Here is a 22,411-nt window from a genome sequence, read left to right on the forward strand (position 1 = left end):
AGTGTGGTGTTGGGTCGCGTGGATGCGAACTTTTAAGGACTTATTTACATCTTTATCGCAGCACTTCCGGAGTCTGCATGGTCCCAGACCAATGCACCCCTCGCACTCCTTGCAAGCTCCTCTGGTAATCGCCGTGGGGTCCTCGCTGGGCGTGCCAGTAGTCATATGGCCCTGCCATGGCTGTCCCATGTCACCAGCAACGAAGGCAACCAACAGCACAAGGATGGCGCCCGTCTGTACCCCAGGAAAAAAACACCAGATGATCGGGATTCTGCATTCTGGACCCGTGTGCCATCGGTATTCGACGTACATTTCTACAAAACCTTCTGGGCTTGGCGTTCTTGAGCGAGGTCTATCACATGATACCTAAGATCCAGGGTCCAGATGTACTTTCGTCAAAGGATTTCCAAAATCCGGGATCTAAATGCAAATTCTTCTCATTGATCATACACTGTCGTCGATCCTTCAGCACCTGTGTCTTCAGCCTGATGCATACGTGTTAGCATATTCACCCACATGCCTCTCAAAATCGCCCTCATGTCCGGGCCAAGCATCTGTGGTTCACAGACGGGCTCAACCCCTGCTCCGCTCCCCCCCCCCCCCCCCCAGTGGCTGCCATCAGCTCCCGTCATAATCAGTGGTCGCGTACGTGCAGCGCGTATCATGGCTCGTGAACCCGGACGTTCCCCGAGTGCCCCCCCCCCCCGCCCCCCTCCCTCAAGAGTCCTCAGAGCAAGCACACCGACTGCGCCGTTTCCGTCGGAAGAGCTCCCGCCTCTGCGACATTCGACCGTCGGCCATCGCACTGATCCCGGAGGCGATTTCGTAACGCTCAGAACGACCGAGTCCGCACTCCGGGTCCGCCGGCGCCGACGTCATCACTGGCGACGCCAGCCGAGCGGCGCCTGACGTCCGGCGCCGGCGGCGCCCCCAGCCAGGCTCGTCCGAACACCGCGGACCCCCGCCCGGCCCTGGAGCGAACACCGCAGACCCCGGCCCTGGAGCGAACACCGCAGACCCGCGCCCGGCCTGGAGCGAACACCGCAGACCCGCGCCCGACCTGGAGCGAACACTGCAGACCCTGGCCTGGAGCGAACACCGCAGACCCGTGCCCGACCTGGAGCGAACACCGCAGACCCTGGCCTGGAGCGAACATCGCAGACTCGCACTCGGCCTGGAGCGAACACCGCAGACCCGCGCCCAGCTCTAGAGTAAACACCACAGACCCGCACCCGGCCTGGGGCGAACACCGCAGACCCCCGCCCGGCCCTGGAGCGAACACCGCAGACCCCGGCCTGGAGCGAACACTGCAGACCCACGCCCGGCCTGGAGCGAACACCGCAGACCCCCGCCCGGCCCTAAAACGAACACCGCAGACCCCCGCCCGGCCCTGGAGCGAATACCGCAGACTCCGGCCTGGAGCGAACACCGCAGACCCGCGCCTGGCCTGGAGCGAACGCCGCAGACCCGCGCCCGACCTGGAGCGAACACTGCAGACCCTGGCCTGGAGCGAACACCGCAGACCCGTGCCCGACCTGGAGCGAACACCGCAGACCCGGCCCTGGAGCGAACACCGCAAACTTGCGCCCGACCCTGGAGCGAACACCACGGACTCACGCCCGGCCTGGAGCGCGAGGGTCACCAGCCGTCCGCGGAACCTGACCATAGACGACGCACCGGTGACGACGACCGACAGAGGGACGGGGGGACGGAAGGACGACAGGCGGAGCGCGAGGTCACGGTGGCCATGCGACAACGGTTGTAATACGTGTTCCAAACTGTCTGATCTTGTACGGGCCCCACTTTTGTCGGGTGGCGTCTCGACGGCAGCCAAGGACCGACCAATATTAAGCCGCTACATAGGTAGGTTAATGTTCTCTGTGGTTTGATATGTTTAAAGGTTTTCCATCCAATTTCATTTCATTTAACACGCGTCGGGGTGGCCGGTTGGATACCCTTTGCTCGGGTGGGGGTCAATTTGACCCCCCCCCCCGAGATCTCGGGAGCTAAGAGAGCTAGAGACACTAAATTCACAGGGTGTGTTGAGTTGTACGTGAGCTCACTTAGGTCAAGGTTTTAAGTTCCTAGGTCATGACCTTCGGGTCAGATAAGGTAAAACATGGTCAAGTTCCAGATTGGTCTCCAAGGAGCCTCTAGCACCTAGGCAACTGTTCTAAGCAAAATGTCACACGCTCAGTTAAAGAGGTCATGGTGACCAAAAGATAATACAAGACTGTTTTGAGTTTTGCATTTGGACAAGCGACAAAGATTGCGCTAGGCAGTATGTTCCTAAAAAATGTTTACCTGGGTCATTTTAGGTGACTGACCTACTCAAACCTATAAGAAGTCCATGGGAGGTGTATAATTCGGTTCCTGCTATCAATATATTCAAAATGGGCGCCAGAAACCAGCCCATACGGCAACCCCGAAAGAAATAAAACAGGTTGGTTTTGACCTTGATTTGTCCTTCATGCCTGAAGCTAGGTCAATGTTATTTGTTTATTCAATTATTATGTTACCTAAGAAAGTATCTCAGAGACGTCTGGCTTCGTCTAACGCTCTGTTGTTTGATTGAATTGAACGATTCCCAAGAACGTGCCTTCGCTGAAGCCATGGTCTGACTTTGACTTACCATAGGTCAGCGACCTTACAAAGACGCATCCAAATTTTTGATGTCAGACGATCCAACATTCAATTGTCTACAGCTATGCAAAATGTCGCGCGGCTACGCCGCACCATTCGGAAATCATGCCGGGAAAACCTTTGGGGGGAGGCCATTTGATCCGCCCACCGGGGTGCGTGCTAATTGCCGCCGATCTGTATTTGCCACTTTTCGTTTGAACTGTCTCTGTTACGTCCGGGTGAGTTTGATGCCTTTTTCAAGGCCGCATCATTGGATTATATTAGCTTCTTTGGTGCTGCAGCACCCGAGAAAATGAGCGGGCGTCTTAATTTTATTTGCTTGGAATGCGACATAACTTCATGTTGGCTGCAAATTTTGGAATGCAGATATTAAAATTGCCTAGTTGTTTGTCTACACTCTTCGTCCTCTGGATTGGTGGAAATGCTCACACGTCTCCTGTGTTTTCTGTCGGCTTTCTCGCATTTCAATGACGGAGAAGCGCGCGTGAAGCAGTGCCGTTTCAGGGAGCTCAGCTCCGTGTTTTTTGTACTGCCTCTGCCCTCAGTGAGCGTATCGCTAGCAGCTAGGATCAGCCGCTGGTAAAGCGATGACGGCGAACTTTGCTCAGCAAGAACTGAAGATGAAAGTTTTCAGAATCTGAGTGAGCTTCTAGTGCTTGAAAACGCGCGTTCTCCTCGTGATAACGCCACTGTTCGTTCGACCCCTGCCAGTGGCTGTCATGGGCGTGGGGCGGAGGGGCGGAGGGGGACGAGAAGACACCGCAATTACAACAAACGAATCGGGTGGGTGCTCTTCTTGTCTACCTCGCCGTCTGATCATGTTTCCGCAGCCAGCGGTCGCACGCTACCATCACCAGCGCACCAGCCTGCCTCTTCATCGCCACCCCCGCCGCCGTCCACTACTGTCTGTGTCGGGGTCACGGTCTGGGTCCTGTCTGTGTCTGTGTCTGTCTGTGTCTGGGTCACTGCTGTCTGTGTCGGGGTCACGGTCTGGGTCCTGTCTGCGTCTGTGTCTGTCTGTGTCTGGGTCACGTTTCGACAGAATTAGACCTGTGCTCGGCGACACGGTCTGGGTCCTGTCTGTGTCTGTGTCTGTCTGTGTCTGGGTCACGTTTCGACAGAATTAGATCTGTGCTCGGCGGCACGGTCTGGGTCCTGTCTGTGTCTGTGTCTGTCTGTGTCTGGGTCACGTTTCGACCGAATTAGACCTGTGCTCGGCGGTGCGGTCTGGGTCCTGTCTATGTCTGTGTCTGTCTGTGTCTGGGTCACTGCTGTCTGTGTCGGGGTCACGTTTCGACCGAATTAGACCTGCGCTCGGCGGCACGGTATGACCGGCGAGCGGCGCTTCGCCTGATGTTGATCTTGCGTTCTCCCGTTCGGCCGCCCAGCGGGCAGCCACAGGCCGTTGTCTGTCGTGTCGGAACGAGAGGCGTCCGGTCTCCAGTGGCTCCCTCGAGATCAATCTTTCACGCTCTGTCGCTGGAGAAGCGTAGGTCGGGAGAGACATTACATGTCTCATGGTGTTCTCGCGGCACGGCCTTCCAGCACTCCAGATGGGCTTCGGGATCCTCCTGAGTCACCCTCCGCGGTAGTCTGCTGTTGTACTGTGGTAATCGATTTAAAACGAGGAAGGAATACGTTTTGGTGCCACACCGCGCAGTCTGGTAGAATGCTGTTCACAAGATGGCAGCAATCGTGCGAATCGATGAGTGAGTTGTCTCATTCACACATTTTAAAACAGGGAATGAAACAGCCGCCGATAGTAAAACAAATAAAAACCGTTACATGCGCTTGCCTATCTGCTTCATACATCCCAAGTCCTCACAATAAAATTGTTTGATCTCTGTCTCGCCCCCAGCGCTTTTAATCTGCGCCCTAGTTAAATGCCGGATCAGAACTCAAGCTTTGGACTGACCATTTCTCGGGAGATACACTGCGCGACTGGTGTCCGGCCGGCGTCTACTGCCGGGTCCGGCCGTGGAGACTTCATCTCTCAGAGGCTGTCAGGGCGTCCAGCGGCGGCCAGAGGGCAGCCAGCGTGGAGGCGGCGGCGGCGTCGGCGGCGGCGGCAGCGGCGCCGGCGGCGGCATCTCGTGCCACATATTGTCGCTCCGCCTGTCTCGTCCCAGCGATAATGCCAGTTATCCTCATGAATAAAAGATGCTCGGAGTGATTGATTCCCGAGATTTCGCACGGCTGTGATTCACGGAGCTACGGCCCGCGATGCCCCACGGCAGTCGCCAGCTGGCGTGACTGGTCTGCGATACCGCCGGCGCTCCCCTGAACTGATACAATTCGGAAGCTATGCATGCTAAGATGCGCGTTAAGTGGAGTTGTTATCAGGCTGATTGTGTGCGTCGTAATCAAATTGGGCCTCGGATCTTTGTGGATGGGCGTGAGACAATTGACTTAGCATATCGTTTGGCTCTTTCATCGTGCATCTTTTCAATCATTCAGCAGAATAATCTGTGTTTGGGCTGATGCCGTTATTGAATTGATTTTTGATGCGACTCAATTAAACAATGTCAATAATTTTTTGCTTAAAACGATAAATGGGCATACGATGTATAGTTTGTGACGCCAGGCGAGACAACAGAATCCCAGCAAGAAGCTGCCCAGAAACTGTGTTGAAACAGCCGTTTACGATGCGTAGAAAACTGATTTAATTCAGGAACACTTTTTAGCATGCCACTTTCACTAGAATAGCAATAACTTTTCAGAACCTTAGTCTTGCGACGTGATATCCTGTACACTTACGTGAAATGTTTCAGTTGCTAACCTTCTATCTCTGGGCGATGGTGAGACATGACGATCAAACGTTTGACAGGTGACATGCGCGAGGACAGACCGCTAGACTTCGCGTGAATCAGTCATCTTTCTGACCGTGTTCTCTCCTGCTCTTATGAATCTTAGCATACCTCACCGCGCCAGAGCTTAACCGTAACCGTCGCTGGTAGCGCAGGCTTCGACCTTACGTGGTCCCCGGTCGCGTCGGGCACCCAAGCGGTCTCGTAAACAGCGCGGCAAGGTTGTCCTGTGAAGTCAAACCCGCGGCCTGAGGAGTCCGACTCGGGTCTGTGGAGTCAGACTTGGGTTTGATGAGTCAGTCTGAGGAGTCAGACTTGGGTCCATGGGGTCAGAATCGGTGTCTGAGGAGTCCGACTGGGTTCTGAGAAGTCAGACTCGGGGTCTGAGGCGTCAGACTCGGGGTCTGAGGCGTCAGACTCGGGGTCTGAGGCGTCAGACTCAGGGCCTGAGGCGTCAGACACGGCTCTGAGGAGTCAGACTCTGGGTCTGAGACGTCAGACTTGGGGTCTGAGGGGTCAGACCCGGGGTCTGATGAGCTAGACTCGGGGTCTGAGGAGTCAGACTCAGGGTCTGAGGCCCGAGCTGACTGGCGGCGATGTGACCTCACTTCTTGCTTCTTCCTTATTCCACCAAATTCGGGATGGTCTTGCGACTTGAGCTTGAGCCTTGAATCTCTATCAAATTTGACACAATGCCTTTGCTCTGGTAAAGGTATGTTTATGTCCTAACAATATATTTTTGTCACAATGTTACGACTGCTATTTCGGCCGAGTGAATACATATACGATCCTTTTTCTCTTATCGTTTTCAGCTTCATGAAATGTTTACATTCACAGAAATGCTAAATCCAGACCGAAACTGCTGTCATCATATTCAGCAACTCATTTTTTGACGTCTGCTAAATCATAGGGTAATCGGCCATGCGGTTAAGTACCCCCTGCATAACGGCGCATTTTAGGCATAAATAGCTAATGCATCCTAATCTTTTCCGGGTGCATTAACACGTCGCCACTGCCACATATGAATAAAACACCCTAGAGGCTCAAAATGAACAAAGTCCGGTGGTCGGGTGCTCTCAGATATCTTCCCCGTTGGTAACATTCTTGATTTGTGGGGCGAAAGTTGCCTTTACAATTGGAACCCGTAGCAACGTAGGGCACCAACTGCCCTCATAAAGTGAAGAGGCGCTGAAACTGCAGGCAATTACAGGCACGGAATCGAAATTAAGGCCCAGAACTTTCTCCGTCGATACGCAGCTAGAACTGTCCCGTGAGTTCAGACGACACAAATGTTTCCAACAGAAACCACTCTTGTCGCGCATAATATGACAGCCGATTCCTATTGCGATCATCCATGGACCAGAAGACGAAACATCTGTAGGCGATGTGATTAATGGCTCGGACCAAGGTACTTCATGTGTGGAAAACAAAGGTATTTGAGAGTGCTGATTTACTTCATGCAGTGTTTGAAACATCAACGCCGTTTCATCCTCATGGAAATGTCGGTTCGGTACCCGAAGCGGGATGTAAGATCCAAACAATGCCTTGTGGTTTCAGAGTTTCGGCATGCCCTGCAGTGCTGAATCACGTTTAAAGTATGCATTCTTTTACATAATATGTGGCTGCGTGTCCCGTGAACATCAGCGATATGAGCATTAATGACGAGGTATGAGGATGTGAATGTGCGGATGAATTGAAAAAAGGTTGCGCGAGATCACCCCATTCAAATGATATCTAGTATAAGATATTCCACTTTTAATGCGATACAACATTGATAGATGCCGTTCATCGAATAGAAATTTATTGGGCCTGCTTTAGTCGCTTTATAAGAGCCACGTGATGTATTGACCAAAAAATACCTCAGGACCAGCTCTTGCACTTGTGCATAGTACCTCAAACGCGTGAAAAATGTTTTCTGGTGTTTTGACGCGTCCATGGTGGTCCAATGTTTTGGCGCCACTGCCCGTCACCGGCCGTTACCGCCAGGTGTGTTCGGTTGCAGACGGGCCGACAGTGCAGACGATTCCAGAGTCCGGCATGGTGGTGGCCCAGAAAGGCTCAGAAGAGACGCTCGAGTGCTCGGCGCGTGGAAAACCGCAGCCGCAGGTCGTGTGGAGGAAGCAGGTGGGCGCCGGCCAACTGTTCTGCCGAATTATTTCGACTTTTTCATGATATTTGGCGTCGAAGGGAATATGGCGTCGTTACAGTGGGGCAGTGGCGTCACTGCTGCAGTTCGTAGCTTATCGCAGTGAATTGGGACTTTATTCCACTTGTTTATGCTGCCGAACTGCCAGGCCCTGACGCGGGAGCTCGTGCTGCGATGGTTTCGCGCTGAGTTCCATCACTCCGCTGCCGGAATACCGTGGGGACTCGCGGCGGACGCCTGCTCCCTCCCCAGAAAACAATCAGCCCCAGCACACCGTGAAATGACGCACTTTCGACTCTTCGGATGTCCCGATTGAACTATGGCGGCACCACTCACTCCAATCCTGCCCAATGCCTATTACGACCCGTGTTTTTTTTTCAGACCGGCCTCCTGCCGACCGGCGAGAAGACGAGGCTGGGCAACCGCTACACAGTTTCGCAAATCAGCCGGCAGATGGCAGGCGTGTACGAGTGCGTGGCCGACAACGGGCTGGGCCAGACAGCCGTTGGCCGGATCAGTCTCCAGGTCCAGTGTGAGTGGATGCCAGGCGGCCCCAGCTGATACAGAGTGCAGCCGTCGTCCTGGTGTAGAGAGTGGATGTGTAAAGAACCGCTGCATTGCCGCGACGTTTTCAGTTACTTGATATTCATTTTTGTTCGTGCTGTGGTGCCCCGTTTAACCACGGCAACGACTGAGCCGAAAGGTCTTGCGGGCTCCCCGCATAGTCTAGGATGGTGTGCCTAAAAGTAGGGCGTAATGTTTGGGCCGCGATGACTTAGAATGTCAATGTGTCAATGTTTTCTCATCTTTGCCACTCCACTTCCCGTCTACCCTACTGATAAATTTACCCTAACTCTAATATCATTTTTAGGTATTAGTGTTATAAATTCAGTTTCTAGCATTGTTTCCGGCAGTCGTCTTCTCGAAATGGATGTCATTTACTTTGGTTTTATAGTGGAAAATGCACCTAACCGGGAGTATTCTCGCTGCGGTGTCTCTGTGCAGCACTGAGAGTGTTATTCCATTAACCCCTTGACCCAGAGTTTGAAGGAGAGAGCAACAATGTTATTTCCACTTCTCGCACTTGGAGTGACAAGATGAGACAGAGGCATCCGATTCACACAAACGCAATGTCAAAACACGTCGCTCAGGTGTTTAATTCTGCCGGCGGCTGGTGCGCTGCTGGACACGAGCACCGCTCCACGTCAGCTGCCGACACGGAAAACACATCTCACAAATACGCGACCGCCGCACTGGCTGGCTGGCTACTGCTTTCTAACCGATGGCATAAGGTTCTCTAATCAGCCTGGTACGCCTAGCCTGCTTACAGCTCGGCAGTGTCATTCTCGAAGCTTGTGAGAGGGAGGGGGGCAAAGGGAGGTAATGGAGCTTAACAGATCCGAACATAAGACATGGAGGTGCGATCGTTGTAAAAACTGGAGCCATAATGGCTGAGCTGAGGCAAGTGAGACTGAAGTGAGACGAAGCATGCCAAGCAGCGCTAAAACGGCAAACAAAATATTTGTATGGAAAACTTGTCCTTTAGATCTGAGCGATCCCAATGAAGCTTTTCACCCTCAGGTAAATGGAAGCTTTATTGAAAATATGCATCCATAATGAGTCAACTGCTTGTGATTGGATGTTCAGCACAATAAAAAGCTTTGTTCCGAATATGCCACAAGGTAATAAGAGGCAATCTGAGGCAAAATTGCAGCATTTTAAAATCTTTTAGGAGATCGCGTGTTGAAAGTACACATTTATTTCATGCATTGGGGGCAGCTTTGTAGACTTCATGTGGATCACAAAAGCAGATTTCGTAACTCTTCGTATATATCAATTTTTTTCGCGTTTGAGCGGGTTTTTGAGATGAGACAGTCGCACCAAAGTGCATTGCAAGTACAAACGATTAACACAGCATTCGTATTCGATCCCTACACGTCTGTTTTTATTATTAACATGGGTTTTATGAGTAACGCAAATGCCGTTGAATGGTTTTAATCCGTTCACTTCCACTTACGTTGCCTCGGTGATTCTTGGATCCCCTCAATATCAGCCGCATCTGCAGTGTAAATTTCTAAATCTCTTGGAGAATTTTAATCTCTTTAATGAATCGTTGGTTTGTTTAATTTTAAGGTTATGTTGAGGACGACATGATCAGTGATGATTGCACGTAAGGACCACGGATGTTTCCTCTGAAAACGTGAAGGTGGGAGCAGTTTTTTGCCCGTTTTAGCGTAGCGCTATGCATCGAATCGCTTGCTCAGCAGAGTTATCCTCCACTTAATTGTTATCCAGCTGACTAGGCTCACGGTCGCCGCCCCTCCCGTGCGTTACACGCCGCTGTGGCAGACTGTGGCAGCGTGATGAGGCGTTCCATCTCCTCAGACCCGCCGGAGGTGGAGGTGGAGCGGAGCACAGTGTACACCGGTGAGGGCTACGCCGTCAAGCTGGCCTGCTTCGTGTACGCCGACCCACCGGCCAAGGTGAGCTGAGGTCTGGCACTCCCGGCACTCCCGGCACTCCCGGCACTCCAGGCACGCCAGGCACGCGCGCGCGCCTGCGTCCACGGCTCTTGTTTGCACCGCCTTTCTTTAGATTAGTGAAGTCTGAATAGCCTGTTGATCATGATGACACATCATGTTGATCATGGTGATCATGGTGGCATAAGTCAAGCTACTGGGGAAAGAAACCCGTCTGAGGCTGCCTGCATGTCACACATGCAATCATCCACTCCATTGCATTTCTCCCGGTTTGGGGTGCCTTATAATGAAACTGAAAAATTGTGCGACTGTTGCGTCATGCCCAATGCTAATCAAATATACTCCCAGCCGATGACGCGACTAGCATTTTGTTAAGGGGGAGGGTGCGGCCCCCAAACTTTATTGCGCAAAACGCCAATTATTTTTATTCGTATCACGAACCCACCGTGGTGAAAAACAAACACAAATTCGGGACTAATTGGGGGGGGGGGGGGGGGGCTTGGCTGCGCTGTTGCCTTCAGAAGCCAATAGGGAAGATCCGAAGTGCTGGTTTTTGTCATTAAGAGTAATCAGTGATGCTGTAATAACTGCCGAAGATGTACCCTCAGTATCGTATCTAAGAAAGAATTTCTAACCCGCAACATATTGCACAGTTTTGATTTCAAAACAATGATTGTTCTGGCAATGTTCCATCATCATATGTAGAATGCAACGAGAATTTAAGAAAAACAAGTCAGTGCGCAGGTAATAAGTAGGTGGATTAGCCGCAAGGCAAAACGTCGGCATTCCGAAGCATATCTGATCCCAGAAATCCGCCCCGCAGGAAACTCTCGCAGTATGCTCGCATCGACAACACAGCAAGCAACGATTACGATCAACGAGGACCACTTGTTACCATACCATTGCATGCACGCAGCGCAGCATGGATGAGGGTTTGATTAGTTGGCGAGCGATGAGATACGTGGCTAGTCCATTTTGCGTCCAGTTACTGGGTGCCTTGGGTCGCTGCGTTAGAATTGACCTTCGACGGTGTTAAGTACCGCTTGCCTTTGTCAGTCGCCAGGGGTACGTCCATGTTATTCAACCTGTGACTATATACTCGCAGTTTGCTTCGACGAGCCACCTTTGTCAATTTACACAATTTGTTTTCACGCTCAATAGCGCGATCTTGCTGAAAATTTCGAAATCTTCGACTCTCGGCCGGTTTAGTTATACAGAAGATCAGTCAGCCTCATCTTATTTCGAAACATAAACACAACCTTCGAAACGAGCGATGTATGTTTCATTCTTTCCCGTACGAGTGCTGTCAGTCAGTTCGTTCACACGGGACCACAGCAGAGACCTGTTGGGCCTTGCATTGCTGTTCCCATGACAGAACAGATTCGTTGATCGCATTATGATCATTTCGTTCCGCGTCCGTAATGTATCTGCTTCTTATGAGCGCGGAATGTGGTCAGTAACTCAAGAATGATAGTTTCGTATAGAAGCTGTCGTCACCCAGAGGTTGGTGCTCAGGGATTGAATGCATTTTAGCGGAAGAAACTCATTAAGATTTCATTTTCATATCGCCAATGGTGTTGGCAGGATAATGAAGATTCTTAGCGCAGGTCTTGTCCTTGGTTAGTTTTCGTGCCAGCTACGAGCTCTCTTCGGCTTGAACGATTATGAAGACGTTTTTAACGGAAACAAACATGCCCATCAAGATAAATAAAAAACGTTGGCACTTTTTGCCTCCGTCATCAAATTGCACCCACATTTGTGAGACACATTGGTGAAGACTTGCATCTCTTAGAAGGTTATGATCTATTTTGTCTCTTTCACGTAAGACTCAAACCATTTGCAACACGAAAACAAACTAAATGAAAAAGCACAGTCCCACTTTTTCGAAAATATTCCCTTCCCTCAGTACATTTCAGCTCCGCCCCGTTGACACAGTTGCGACTGAGAGACAACACCGCCCATATGAACAGCCGGCTCGGATGGCACAGCTTTTCTGGCGGACGGGCGGACCTGGCAGCCCAGCCTCTCGCCAACGTGTTGCTCAGTCTCTCCCGCCACACCTCTGACCGCCCCCCCCCCCCCTCCCGATTCCGCCGCAGGTGGTCTGGGCCCGCGACGGCTCGCCGCTCGATGCGGCCCGTCACGTGCCCTCCGACGACGTCGCCATGGGTACGCGACACACGCTGACCGATCCGCCGCGTGCGCCCGGACGACTTCACCACCTACTCCTGCCAGGCGTCCAACAGCCTCGGCGCCATGAAACGGCGCATGATCGTCACCGGTGAGCGGTTCGCGGCGGCGCCGTCGGTGGACGTCGCGTGCCGCGGTGGCGCGGCGGCGCGGCCCGCAGCGCTCGTGTTCGTCGCCGCCGATGGGTCTGGTGACTGATGGTGATGCTGGGGGACATTCTGTGGGCCCGCTGCTCGATTACTGGTGGCGCCGGTAGTGAGCAAACGCATGGATGCATGCGGAATGTTTTTATTTTTCTATACAGGGAATGTGGGATGCATGGTTCGAAACAATGTATCTGGCGAATGTGGCCCAACGAGCCCCGTCAAACAAAGCCCCAAGCAGTACCGTCTTGAACTCCAAATAGTTCACACATGTTACAAATACACACGAGAGCCAGGTCTACGAACAGCGTGAAGTGAACATTGATGAAAGCACACATTCATCACACAGTGGTGTGGACCTGGAGCGCCGTTAGCAGGCGTCTACCCTAGCTGTTTTTAGATCACCACGCCCACTCACACCGGCCATCGACGCCACCGCTCCATCGGACGCCATCGCCCACCGCCACGTCCGGCCGGCCGCTGTCGGCGCGTCACCGTCTACAGCACGACCTCCGGTCACCAGGCGACCCGAACCGGCCAATTAGCCGCGACCACGGGAGGAAGCCGTCGCGACGTAATTGCCCCCGGCGGTCGAGCCGCTCGGTGGGCGGCCGCCGCCAGCGTCTTGACCGAGGTCCAGCCAACCGCGCGCGCTCGGCGCTGGCCGAGGGGGCCGGAACGGATGTGGCGACCGGACCGCGACACGCCACCGGCCCCGGAAGGCACAGGGGCGGAGCCAGGCACAGAGGCGGGGGGGGGGGGGTGGACTGGGTGCGGGGCATGGGCTGAGTCAGGCATGAGGCAGGGGAGAGATCAATCTGCTTAAAGAGGCGTAGCGGGGGCCCGGCAGGACACCCAAGAAACCAGAAACCAGGGCAGGGCCAACACCAGGCCCGAGGCAGGGGAGGAACCAGGCCGGAGGCTGGAACGAGACCAGCCCCGGGGCAAGTGTCGACACAGTCACGGTCAAGGACAGGTCAGTTTGATGCTTATTCGGTGAGACGGCATTAGGGGCGCACGTGTTGCGGTTTGCCGCGTGTTGCGTAACACACGGAGCCCGCGACACGAGCCAAATGTCGCGCGGTGTGAATTATTGTCGCCCTGTATCGTGAACTGGTCTGGAAGGCTGTAATGCTAATGAAACATGGAGTTACAGCGTCGGCAAACTAATGAGAACCGGATTGAGTGCTGGTTTGGGACGCTTGACGTCTCGCTGTAAAATGGGCAAGTCGTTCTGGGTCACATAAACTGGATTGTAGTCTGACGCGGGCACCTTGGTAAGGCAGGAATAAGGGCGCGGGAACAGGGGAGAGGGAACGGTGCCCCCAAATTTGATAAACCCAGAAGTAGCACTTCCAGTTCTACAGAAAACGTAGCACGAGTCGTGTAGCGTCGAATGATGAAGAACATGAATCTAAAAAGACGTTACGCCCCTCTCGTCCCTTTCATGGGTTTCTGTGTATCTGGACAGGGCGGCTGTGACATCTGTGGCTTTTTACAACTGTGACTGGCTTAAAGCCCTACGCTTGATTAATTTCCGCCGTCTCTGAACTCACGAGCAGTAACAGGCGTTCCGTACGTCACGTCCGAGCAGACGTTACGTACGTACGTGCGTCTCAAGGCACGAGCAGTAGCAGACGTTACGTGCGTTACGTGCGTCTCAAGGCACAAGCAGTAGCAGACATTACGTGCGTTACGTCCGAGCAAACGTTACATGCGTTACGTGCGTCTCAAGGCACGAGCAGTAACAGACGTTACGTGCGTTACGTCCGAACACCCGGGTGCTCCCGTCTTAACGAATTTTTCTGCTTAGATAAATAGCAATAGAAGAGCAACCTGTGCAGCCAACCACGGCCATCACTTCTCGGACCTGGAAGGAGGGTATCGATAAACACCGTGCTAATTTCTGACTGCCAAGCCACATCCCTGGGTGAACACCGAGCAAGAAATCGTAACAGATGCCTTCGTTTTGTGTTTGGTATCAACCAATATTCATTCGTCACCAGCGCCTGTGGCTCGTATCGCTGTGCTACCAGCAAAGCATCCCGCCATGATACTACCTGGAAGTCGCCCGACTCTGCCTGGAGACCACCTGACACCTTCATGTCCTGCGCACGATCGAAGCATCGCCCGCAGAAATGCCCACGCTCGCTCGCTTACACAGCGGTCGGGTTCAGGGGTGCTCAACCTGTGGGTGACGCAGCACGTCTGTTGCAGGGGTGGCCGACCGAGTGCGGGTGACGAGCGCTCCGGTCGGATCGGCACCCGACGTGTACGACCTCTCCTGGCGCGTAGAGAGCTACTCTCCCATCAACGAGTACAAGGTCGCCTACCGGAGGAGCAAGGTCAGCGGCTGGGATGATGATGGTGGGGATGACAGGTGATGATAATGATGATGCTGATGATGGTGATGGTGGATTTGAAAAGACGCTGGTGATGGCTGATGACTTCTTCTGGCTATTCTGGCTACTGGGTGGCGTTAGTTTTGTGTTGCTTTTAATGTCCGGAGGGTCTGGCCCCTGAATATTGGGGTTTAGGGAACTTACTACTACTTGGATCTGCCCTGGTCATTTAAGAACTCTTGAAACCCCGGGGGGCGGATATGCCAAATTAGACACTTCTGTTCAGCTATAGCATCCCCGTTCATTGACGCGTTACTACTCAAATCATGCTGCTAGAAGATTCCCTCATCTGTATCAAGATAGCTCTGTACTACATGCAAGCACAAAATGTTTAGAAACACGTATACTCGTGTCGACATGCTCAAATGCTAAGTCATTTCTTTGCTACAATGTTTCATCGCCCGCTTCAAGTACGTTGTTGCGTTGAACAGTCCATGCGTGCCTCAGATCTGATAAAGATCTGCTCCGCGTACAGCAAAGGCACGAGATTCGCTCCCAACGGCGGGCCCCCAGAACGGTACGTCACGGCACTCTACGCCAGCTGCGGTCCGGTGGCCACTCACGGCAGTCCATCTGAACCGTGATCCAACCGTGACCCAACTGTGACCTATCTGCGGTTCATCCGTGACCCAACCGCGACACAACTGTGGTTCAACCGTTACCCGACCGTGACCCAAAATTTAGACGTGACCCAACCGCGATCCAACTGTGACCTAGGCGTGACCCGAACATGAACATCCGTGGCGCACCTATCGCTGCCAGGCGTCTGCGTTGTCGGCCAGGTCACGAGCGTCACCCTCGGGCGATCAGCCGGGGTCAGCCGGAGACAGTGTCCGCCCCAGTCACACGGCACCTGCCGTCGAGCGCGACGATCCATCATCGTCGGCGGTGACGCGCCAGCGGCCGTCGACCCGCGCCGGCGCGGTTTTATGCGCCGGCCGCCGCGGCCGCCTCGGTCATTCCGCGCCATGAAATATGCCGTCTGGTGCTCAACTTTGGGATAAGTCCCGCCGTATCGGGCAGGGAGGAAAGATTTCGGTCTCTTTACGGCGGCAGGGGACGGCCCGGGGAGCGGCTCACCCGCTCTCGGGGCCGTCAATAAACTCTGCCGTCCGCCGTTCGCGATGGTTTTAGCGGATTGGGGATGGAAACAGGCAGCGATACTCGGGGAGGCCGTCGGTTCTCCGCCGCACTCTGATGCTGGACAATGGCGAAGTGCTGACAACTTTCAAAACGCGCGCATGCGTGTTCTTTTATCGCTTTGTTGTGTAGCTGATCGGCCATCTCAACGAGCCCCAACCCCAACATTCGGCTGCTCGCCAAAAACAAAACACGTCCTGTAACCCTCGCGCAGGTAAAGGCGCAACACAGAAAACAATCTTCATTCTTCATACGTACATGTATACATACATATATATATATATATATATATATATATATATATATATATATATATATATATATATATATATATGTATGTGGGAGGGTTGGGAATTGTCCCAAGGTGGGACAATTCCCTTAGATAACATAGATAATACAATCTACAGGAAACAGTCGGCTGTACCAATTCCCACTCATTTATTCAAGCAGTGGTCTCTATTGACAACATGTCTGATTCCGTCACACCACAAATCCGACAGGTGTTTTGGTCTTCTCCGCTTGATTACGACATCACGTCCCTCTGGATACCAGACGACACAGGCACTCAGGGGAATAGTAAAGCAGACGCCGCGCAAAACGAGCGCTGTTAGTACCCAGTCACATCCATCCTTTGTGCCCGATTACGAATGCACTTACGCACTCAACTCCATTTATTAGGCAATTCCTTCAACGTGGATGGGACCAGCGCACACCAACCCCTGCAACATCAAACCACGACTCGAACACTGGAACAGCTTACAACGCAACACGCGCTTGAGGGAGGCCCTGCTGATGATGCTCCGGATAGGCCCCACAGCACTAACACACGTATCGATTTTTTGAAGGGACGCCGCCCTCTCTATGTCACTGCTGCCACACTCCACACACCGTCGGAGCCTTTCTGCTCGCATGCCCTACATACTGAGACGCGCGATCACTCCCCTCGTACACCACACAAATACACACAGACTCCCATTCACGCTCGCAATCCTTCTAGGTGACTCTTGGCCGGACATTTTCGACCTCGTCCTCGAGTCTCTACACAACACGAGATCAGTTAATTACATGTAAATTTTGCGAGGTTTTCCCTGTACAGTTGTGAAGGCATAGGTTTGCCTGTTTGTCAGGGGGATGCCGCGCACGTTTGCCCATAGCACACCTTTGCACGGCGTAAGCGCGCCAATATTTCCCACTTTCTCAGGAATCCGGGCTTTCCTAGTTGGGACTTCCGGATCAACAGGACACAACATACAGCAAGGTTCACCGGGCCGCTGAGCCGGCTCCTCACTCGCAGCCAGGGCCGCTGAGCCGGCTCCCTTGCCGCGATGAAGTCGGCCTAATCCACCGGCTAAGCCAAAGCGGAAATCGGCTGCTACAATAAAGCGATCCTAACACCCGCATTGTTCTGTTCTGTACTGCGTGCATGTATACCTGTTTATGTTGAAAAGACTAATGCGTAAACACACCGTTTTCCGTTTACTTTCGTTTGCATCCGGAGAAAATTAGCCGCTCACGGTAATGCCACTTTTCCTATCGTTGCTTTGCACCGGATGGCGTAAGCCGGCCTAATGTAGCTTTTTGCCTGGGCTTCAGCCAGAAGGAAATATTTCCTCCCGGGCAGTGACGTTAGGTCATCGGGACAGCCCAAACGTGGAAAAAGCGTCGGCCTTGCCGCAGCTGCTGTTGTAAGGGTAAGTGGACTGCGGATTATAAATAGATTTTTCAGCACTTACCAGCGGGGTGCAAGTATGTTAAGATTTCAAACCTTTGGGCAGTCCGAAACACCAAGCGAGAATGTGTTTCGCTTGCAGAAACTCTTCAGCAACGCCGGCAAATTTGTATCCCTTGTGATCATTGCTTCCCTGAATATAACTAAAGCGCAACTTCGAGGACGTCATGCGATCGATACAAACATGAAGGCCTGTATCTGACCAGGGACTTGTCCAATAACGAAGACCTTGATCTTCCTCCGATCCAATGAGCCATTTAAAGCTCTTTCAGGATCCACTTGGAAATTATCTGCGCAGGCCTCCAAGGGACGGACAAACTTTATCAAAGCTCCGTTATCTCACCCTTTAGAACTCGTACTGTGTCTTCTCCCGGCAGCACAAGCCACCACGCTACCCAACGTTCAACTCGTGCCTCTCTTTGACACGCCGATACCGACCCCCTCGCGACGCGGCTGAAGGGCACTCGTGGATAATGCCGAGGAAAGTCGCTGGGGCAAAACTATCCAAACGGGCATCTTTCATAGGTTAAATCTTAGTGACCCATTTCAACACTAGTTGGTGGAGCCACTGCCGAGAGGGAACGGGGAGAGGGGGGGGGGGGGCGAACGGGGAAGGAGTGCCTCTACATGGTGGTCGTAGCATCAGTCGCAGTCGTGGCTGCAGGCTTTTTCACTGCCCCTGGTCCCCACGGTGAGTTTTGATCTTTGCAATGAATAACCCCAGGAGCGTAAGAGCATCTACACAAGTTGTCGATGGTGTGGGGGCGGAGGAGAGAGCAAGCAAAACCGCCTATGGTGCAGCTCGTCTAAACTTACTTTTTACCAGCTAACGCCACAGAGGAAGTGGCGGCAATACTGTGTTTACGGTGTTAAGTGGTAGGTGCCAGCCGCCGTCTGCGTTCCTCGGTCTCGTTGACACAGCCGCTGTACCGTGCCGCAGTACAACGCCTCTTCGACCACGCCCTCGGGCTGGAAGGAGGTGATCGTGCCGACCACGGGCACGGAGCCGACCAACGAGGTGCAGTACCACCAGCGGATCGAACTGCGGCACCTGCAGCCCGCTGCCGGATACGACCTCTACATCCAGGCGCGCAACGGCCACGGCTGGAGCGCCGTCTCTGACATGTTCCACTTCTCCACGCTCTCCAAGGGCGAAGGTGAGCACCGGACCGCTGAGGGGAGGCGAGGGCTCCCCGGGCGGACTGCTGAGGGGAGGCGAGGGCTCCCCGGGCGGACCGCTGAAGGGAGGCGAGGGGCTCCCCGGGCGGACTGCTGAAGGGAGGCGAGGGCTCCCCGGGCGGACCGCTGAGGGGAGGCGAGGGCTCCCCGGGCGGACTGCTGAAGGGAGGCGAGGGGCTCCCCGGGCGGACTGCTGAAGGGAGGCGAGGGGCTCCGGGCGGACTGCTGAGGGGAGGCGAGGGCTCCCCGGGCGGACTGCTGAAGGGAGGCGAGGGGCTCCCCAGGCGGACCGCTGAGGGGAGGCGAGGGGCTCTCCGGGCGGACCGCTGAGGGGAGGCGAGGGGCTCCCCGGGCGGACTGCTGAAGGGAGGCGAGGGCTCCCCGGGCGGACTGCTGAAGGGAGGCGAGGGGCTCTCCGGGCGGACCGCTGAGGGGAGGCGAGGGGCTCTCCGGGCGGACCACTGAGGGGAGGCGAGGGGCTCTCCGGACGGACCACTGAGGGGAGGCGAGGGGCTCTCCAGACGGACCACTGAGGGGAGGCGAGGGGCTCTCCGGGCGGACCGCTGAGGGGAGGCGAGGGGCTCTCCGGGCGGCCACCGATGGGAGGCGAGGGGCTCTCCGGCCGGACCACTGAGGGAGGCGAGGGACTCTCCGGACGGACCACTGAGGGGAGGCGAGGGGCTCTCCGGGCGGACCACTGAGGGGAGGCGAGGGGCTCTCCGGACGGACCACTGAGGGGAGGCGAGGGGCTCTCCGGGCGGACCACTGAGGGGAGGCGAGGGGCTCTCCGGGCGGACTACTGAGGGGAGGCGAGGGGCTCTCCGGGTAGGCAGGGACGGCTCCTTCCAGTGGAGACAACAATGCAATCTCCAGGAGGGGATACTTGCCTGAACGAAGGTGGGAGCGTGACGCCCTTCGAAGACGAAGGAGAGAGGCAATTCTGTTCAAGGGTGAGTGCAAAGCCGTGACAAGCTTCCAAAAATAAGGTGAAAGTGCGGCTGACTCCCGAGAGATGAAGACTAAACCGTAGCCATCGCTCACCAAAAAACATTAGCAACAGCAACAGTTGCTAATTTCATTTCCAGGCAAGCATTAGCCGTTATGAGCGCCTGTACTGTGTCTGGGCGCGTCTTCCCGCAACAACAGGTGAAGAAGGCTTATGAGCCTTTAGTGTATTAAATTGCCTTAATATATATATATATATATATATATATATATATATATATATATATATATATATATATATCTATATATATGTATATATATATATACATAATTATTGTATGTTCACTGATATATGCCATTGATAAAAATGTGGATCTATGGTGAATTATTACATGCGGTGCGGAAGAAATACGACGCATTTCAGCACGAGGAGTGCTCCTCTCCGCGACGTGTGGCGTCTCGGCGACCTTTGCCGTGACCTGTGCCGTGACCTGTGCCGTGACCTGTGCCGTTAAATGTGCCCTGACCTGTGTCCTGACATGTGCCCTGACCTGTGTCCTGACCTGTGTCCTGACCTGTGCCCTGGCCTATGCCCTGACCTGTGCCCTAACCTGTGCTTGTCGGTGCCGCAGCGCTGGAGTCTCGGATAGCGGGCACAGCCGGGACGGCCGTGCGTCGGTTACACCCGTTCTTGGCGGCCGTGCTCGTGCTCGCTGTCATCATCCTGCCGGCAATATTCTGAGGGATGGCGTGCCGACCGAGGTGAGGCGCATCGATTTGCGCTAGGCGGTGGTCACTTCAGGCCCGAACAGCACACACGAACCGGGATTTTTCTGTCTCCGTGAATGGGTGGGGTGCCTCCCAAAATCAAGTCTAGTTTTAGTCCTCTTATTTTGGTGGGGAGCACGATATAAGAGTGGTTATTTTAGGGATCTAAAGACGCTGGAGCGAGTTGTCAGGCCATTTCATTTGGTTAGGCAATCACTCACGCAGCGTGAAGCACGAAACCATGCCTGCTCACTGATGCACCATCTAAGGGGATGTTGAGCCTGCACCAAGGGCTTGGCTTAATGCCGCTAATGCGTTGGTAACACTGAAGACAGGGTGCCCGGTATTGGTGTGCCCACACGAAGCACAGGTTGCCGAGCGGAGGGAATAAATAGCCACGGTAACGGAACGTTGTTAGTCAAGACACCGTCCATATCAAAATGTTTAGAAACGGATTGTCGACTGCTGAGCTGACATGCTAGGGCCAGACACATGACGAAACGGAGTGAGTTTTTCCCTCATGTTACCTCGTGCTTTCATTAATGAGACCGGCCTGTTTTTTGCTCGTTTGCGACGCACACGAACGGCACTGATGAAATGGCCTGCCTTCCGTAAAAATTAGACAACAGTCTCATTTCACAACAAGGACCAGCTTCACCGCCATTAGCCTGACAAGCTAATCTATTGACCATTTGCCCTGCAGGACCGCTCACTGCGATTTTTACAACTACTGGCCGAGGCGCTAACAGCTATATTTCAGCAACATGTTTCCAACGCAGATTGGCGGACAACACATGAATGTCGCAAACTGCAGTGAAGCATGCCATTGGAATATAAGTTTTTTACTCTTTGGGCAGTAATCACATCAATATCAATCAACTTTCCGACCGCGCCACAGTGCACTTAACTACTGCGGTCATTAGCGCAGCATTCCCTCGTGCCAGCTGCGGCGGGACACTGAATCATTTGGCTTCATTACCGGCCGAAGGAGTAATTGCCGTGCTGCTGCAGATTGAATGTGCCCGCATCACGGCGACACGGTGACGCCCCACCGCGACCGCGAGGAAAGAAGACCGTGGCGTCAGAGGCCCGCTCGGCCACCGATGGCGAGCGACGCCGGTTGGGCATCGGATCCGCAGCCGGGGACACGCAGCTTCACGCGGCGCAAGCTGCGAGTGCGGGTCGAGCGGAGAACGGTACAGTGTCTGACACGCGGCCCGGGACCTGGGACGGACGTCTGCGTGCGGAGGCCGGCTGTGGCGCGCTGTGACCTGACCGACGACCGCCCAATAGCCGCTGTCGCAGAGTGAACGGCTGCTCTTGCGGCCGGCGACTGCTCGAGCTGTGCGGTGTGGACTGTGGTGGGCCGGCTGCGCCGTCGCCAGGAATGACAGCAACAGACCACTCCGCGTCGAAGTGGGACGCAACACTCCTCAGGCCGCTAGGTCGGAGCGCTGCTAAGTCTCTCCTCGAAGCGTGCGGGAGATGCCCCTTTCCATGCCTCGGACTCGACGGCGACAATATTTTTCTAGAGCTGTGCGATCGGCGACGTGGATGCGAAGCGTGGGAGCGCACGGGCCCGCCTGTGGTGCGCCAAGGAGTCTTCTGAATTTGAGGTGCGATACCTAGTGTTTCCCTCCACTTCTCGGGAAGTGTGGGTTGCGTTGGCGATCACACCCGATTCGTAAAACCCCGATATCGTTTAATCCCTGCATGTGCCCGCCGCATAGCGACACGCCATTGCCTGCCCTGAATCGTTGAAAGCGACCTATTCTTGCACCACAGAACGCTCCCTCTCTCACCATTCCGTATCTTGGAATGAGTGACAGCGTCTGCACG

General features: G+C 54.1%; 1 protein-coding gene across 1 annotated transcript in view; it reads left to right on the forward strand.

The window, feature by feature from the left end:
- LOC119093547 (lachesin) overlaps window positions 1-20,511 on the forward strand; it is a 24,316-nt gene extending 3,805 nt beyond the window's left edge. The window contains exons 4-10 of the mRNA XM_037216512.1: window positions 7,453-7,574; window positions 7,978-8,128; window positions 9,982-10,079; window positions 12,176-12,357; window positions 14,627-14,754; window positions 18,621-18,837; window positions 20,437-20,511. Of these exons, the coding sequence (XP_037072407.1) occupies window positions 7,453-7,574; window positions 7,978-8,128; window positions 9,982-10,079; window positions 12,176-12,357; window positions 14,627-14,754; window positions 18,621-18,802 (863 nt within the window). The 3' untranslated portion in view covers window positions 18,803-18,837; window positions 20,437-20,511. The remainder of the gene's footprint in view (window positions 1-7,452; window positions 7,575-7,977; window positions 8,129-9,981; window positions 10,080-12,175; window positions 12,358-14,626; window positions 14,755-18,620; window positions 18,838-20,436) is intronic.
- Window positions 20,512-22,411: the final 1,900 nt, after the last annotated feature.

This window comes from Pollicipes pollicipes, unplaced genomic scaffold, assembly GCF_011947565.3.
Source record: "Pollicipes pollicipes isolate AB1234 unplaced genomic scaffold, Ppol_2.1 Scaffold_4002;HRSCAF=4701_pilon_pilon_pilon, whole genome shotgun sequence".
Lineage (NCBI taxonomy): Eukaryota > Metazoa > Arthropoda > Thecostraca > Pollicipedomorpha > Pollicipedidae > Pollicipes > Pollicipes pollicipes.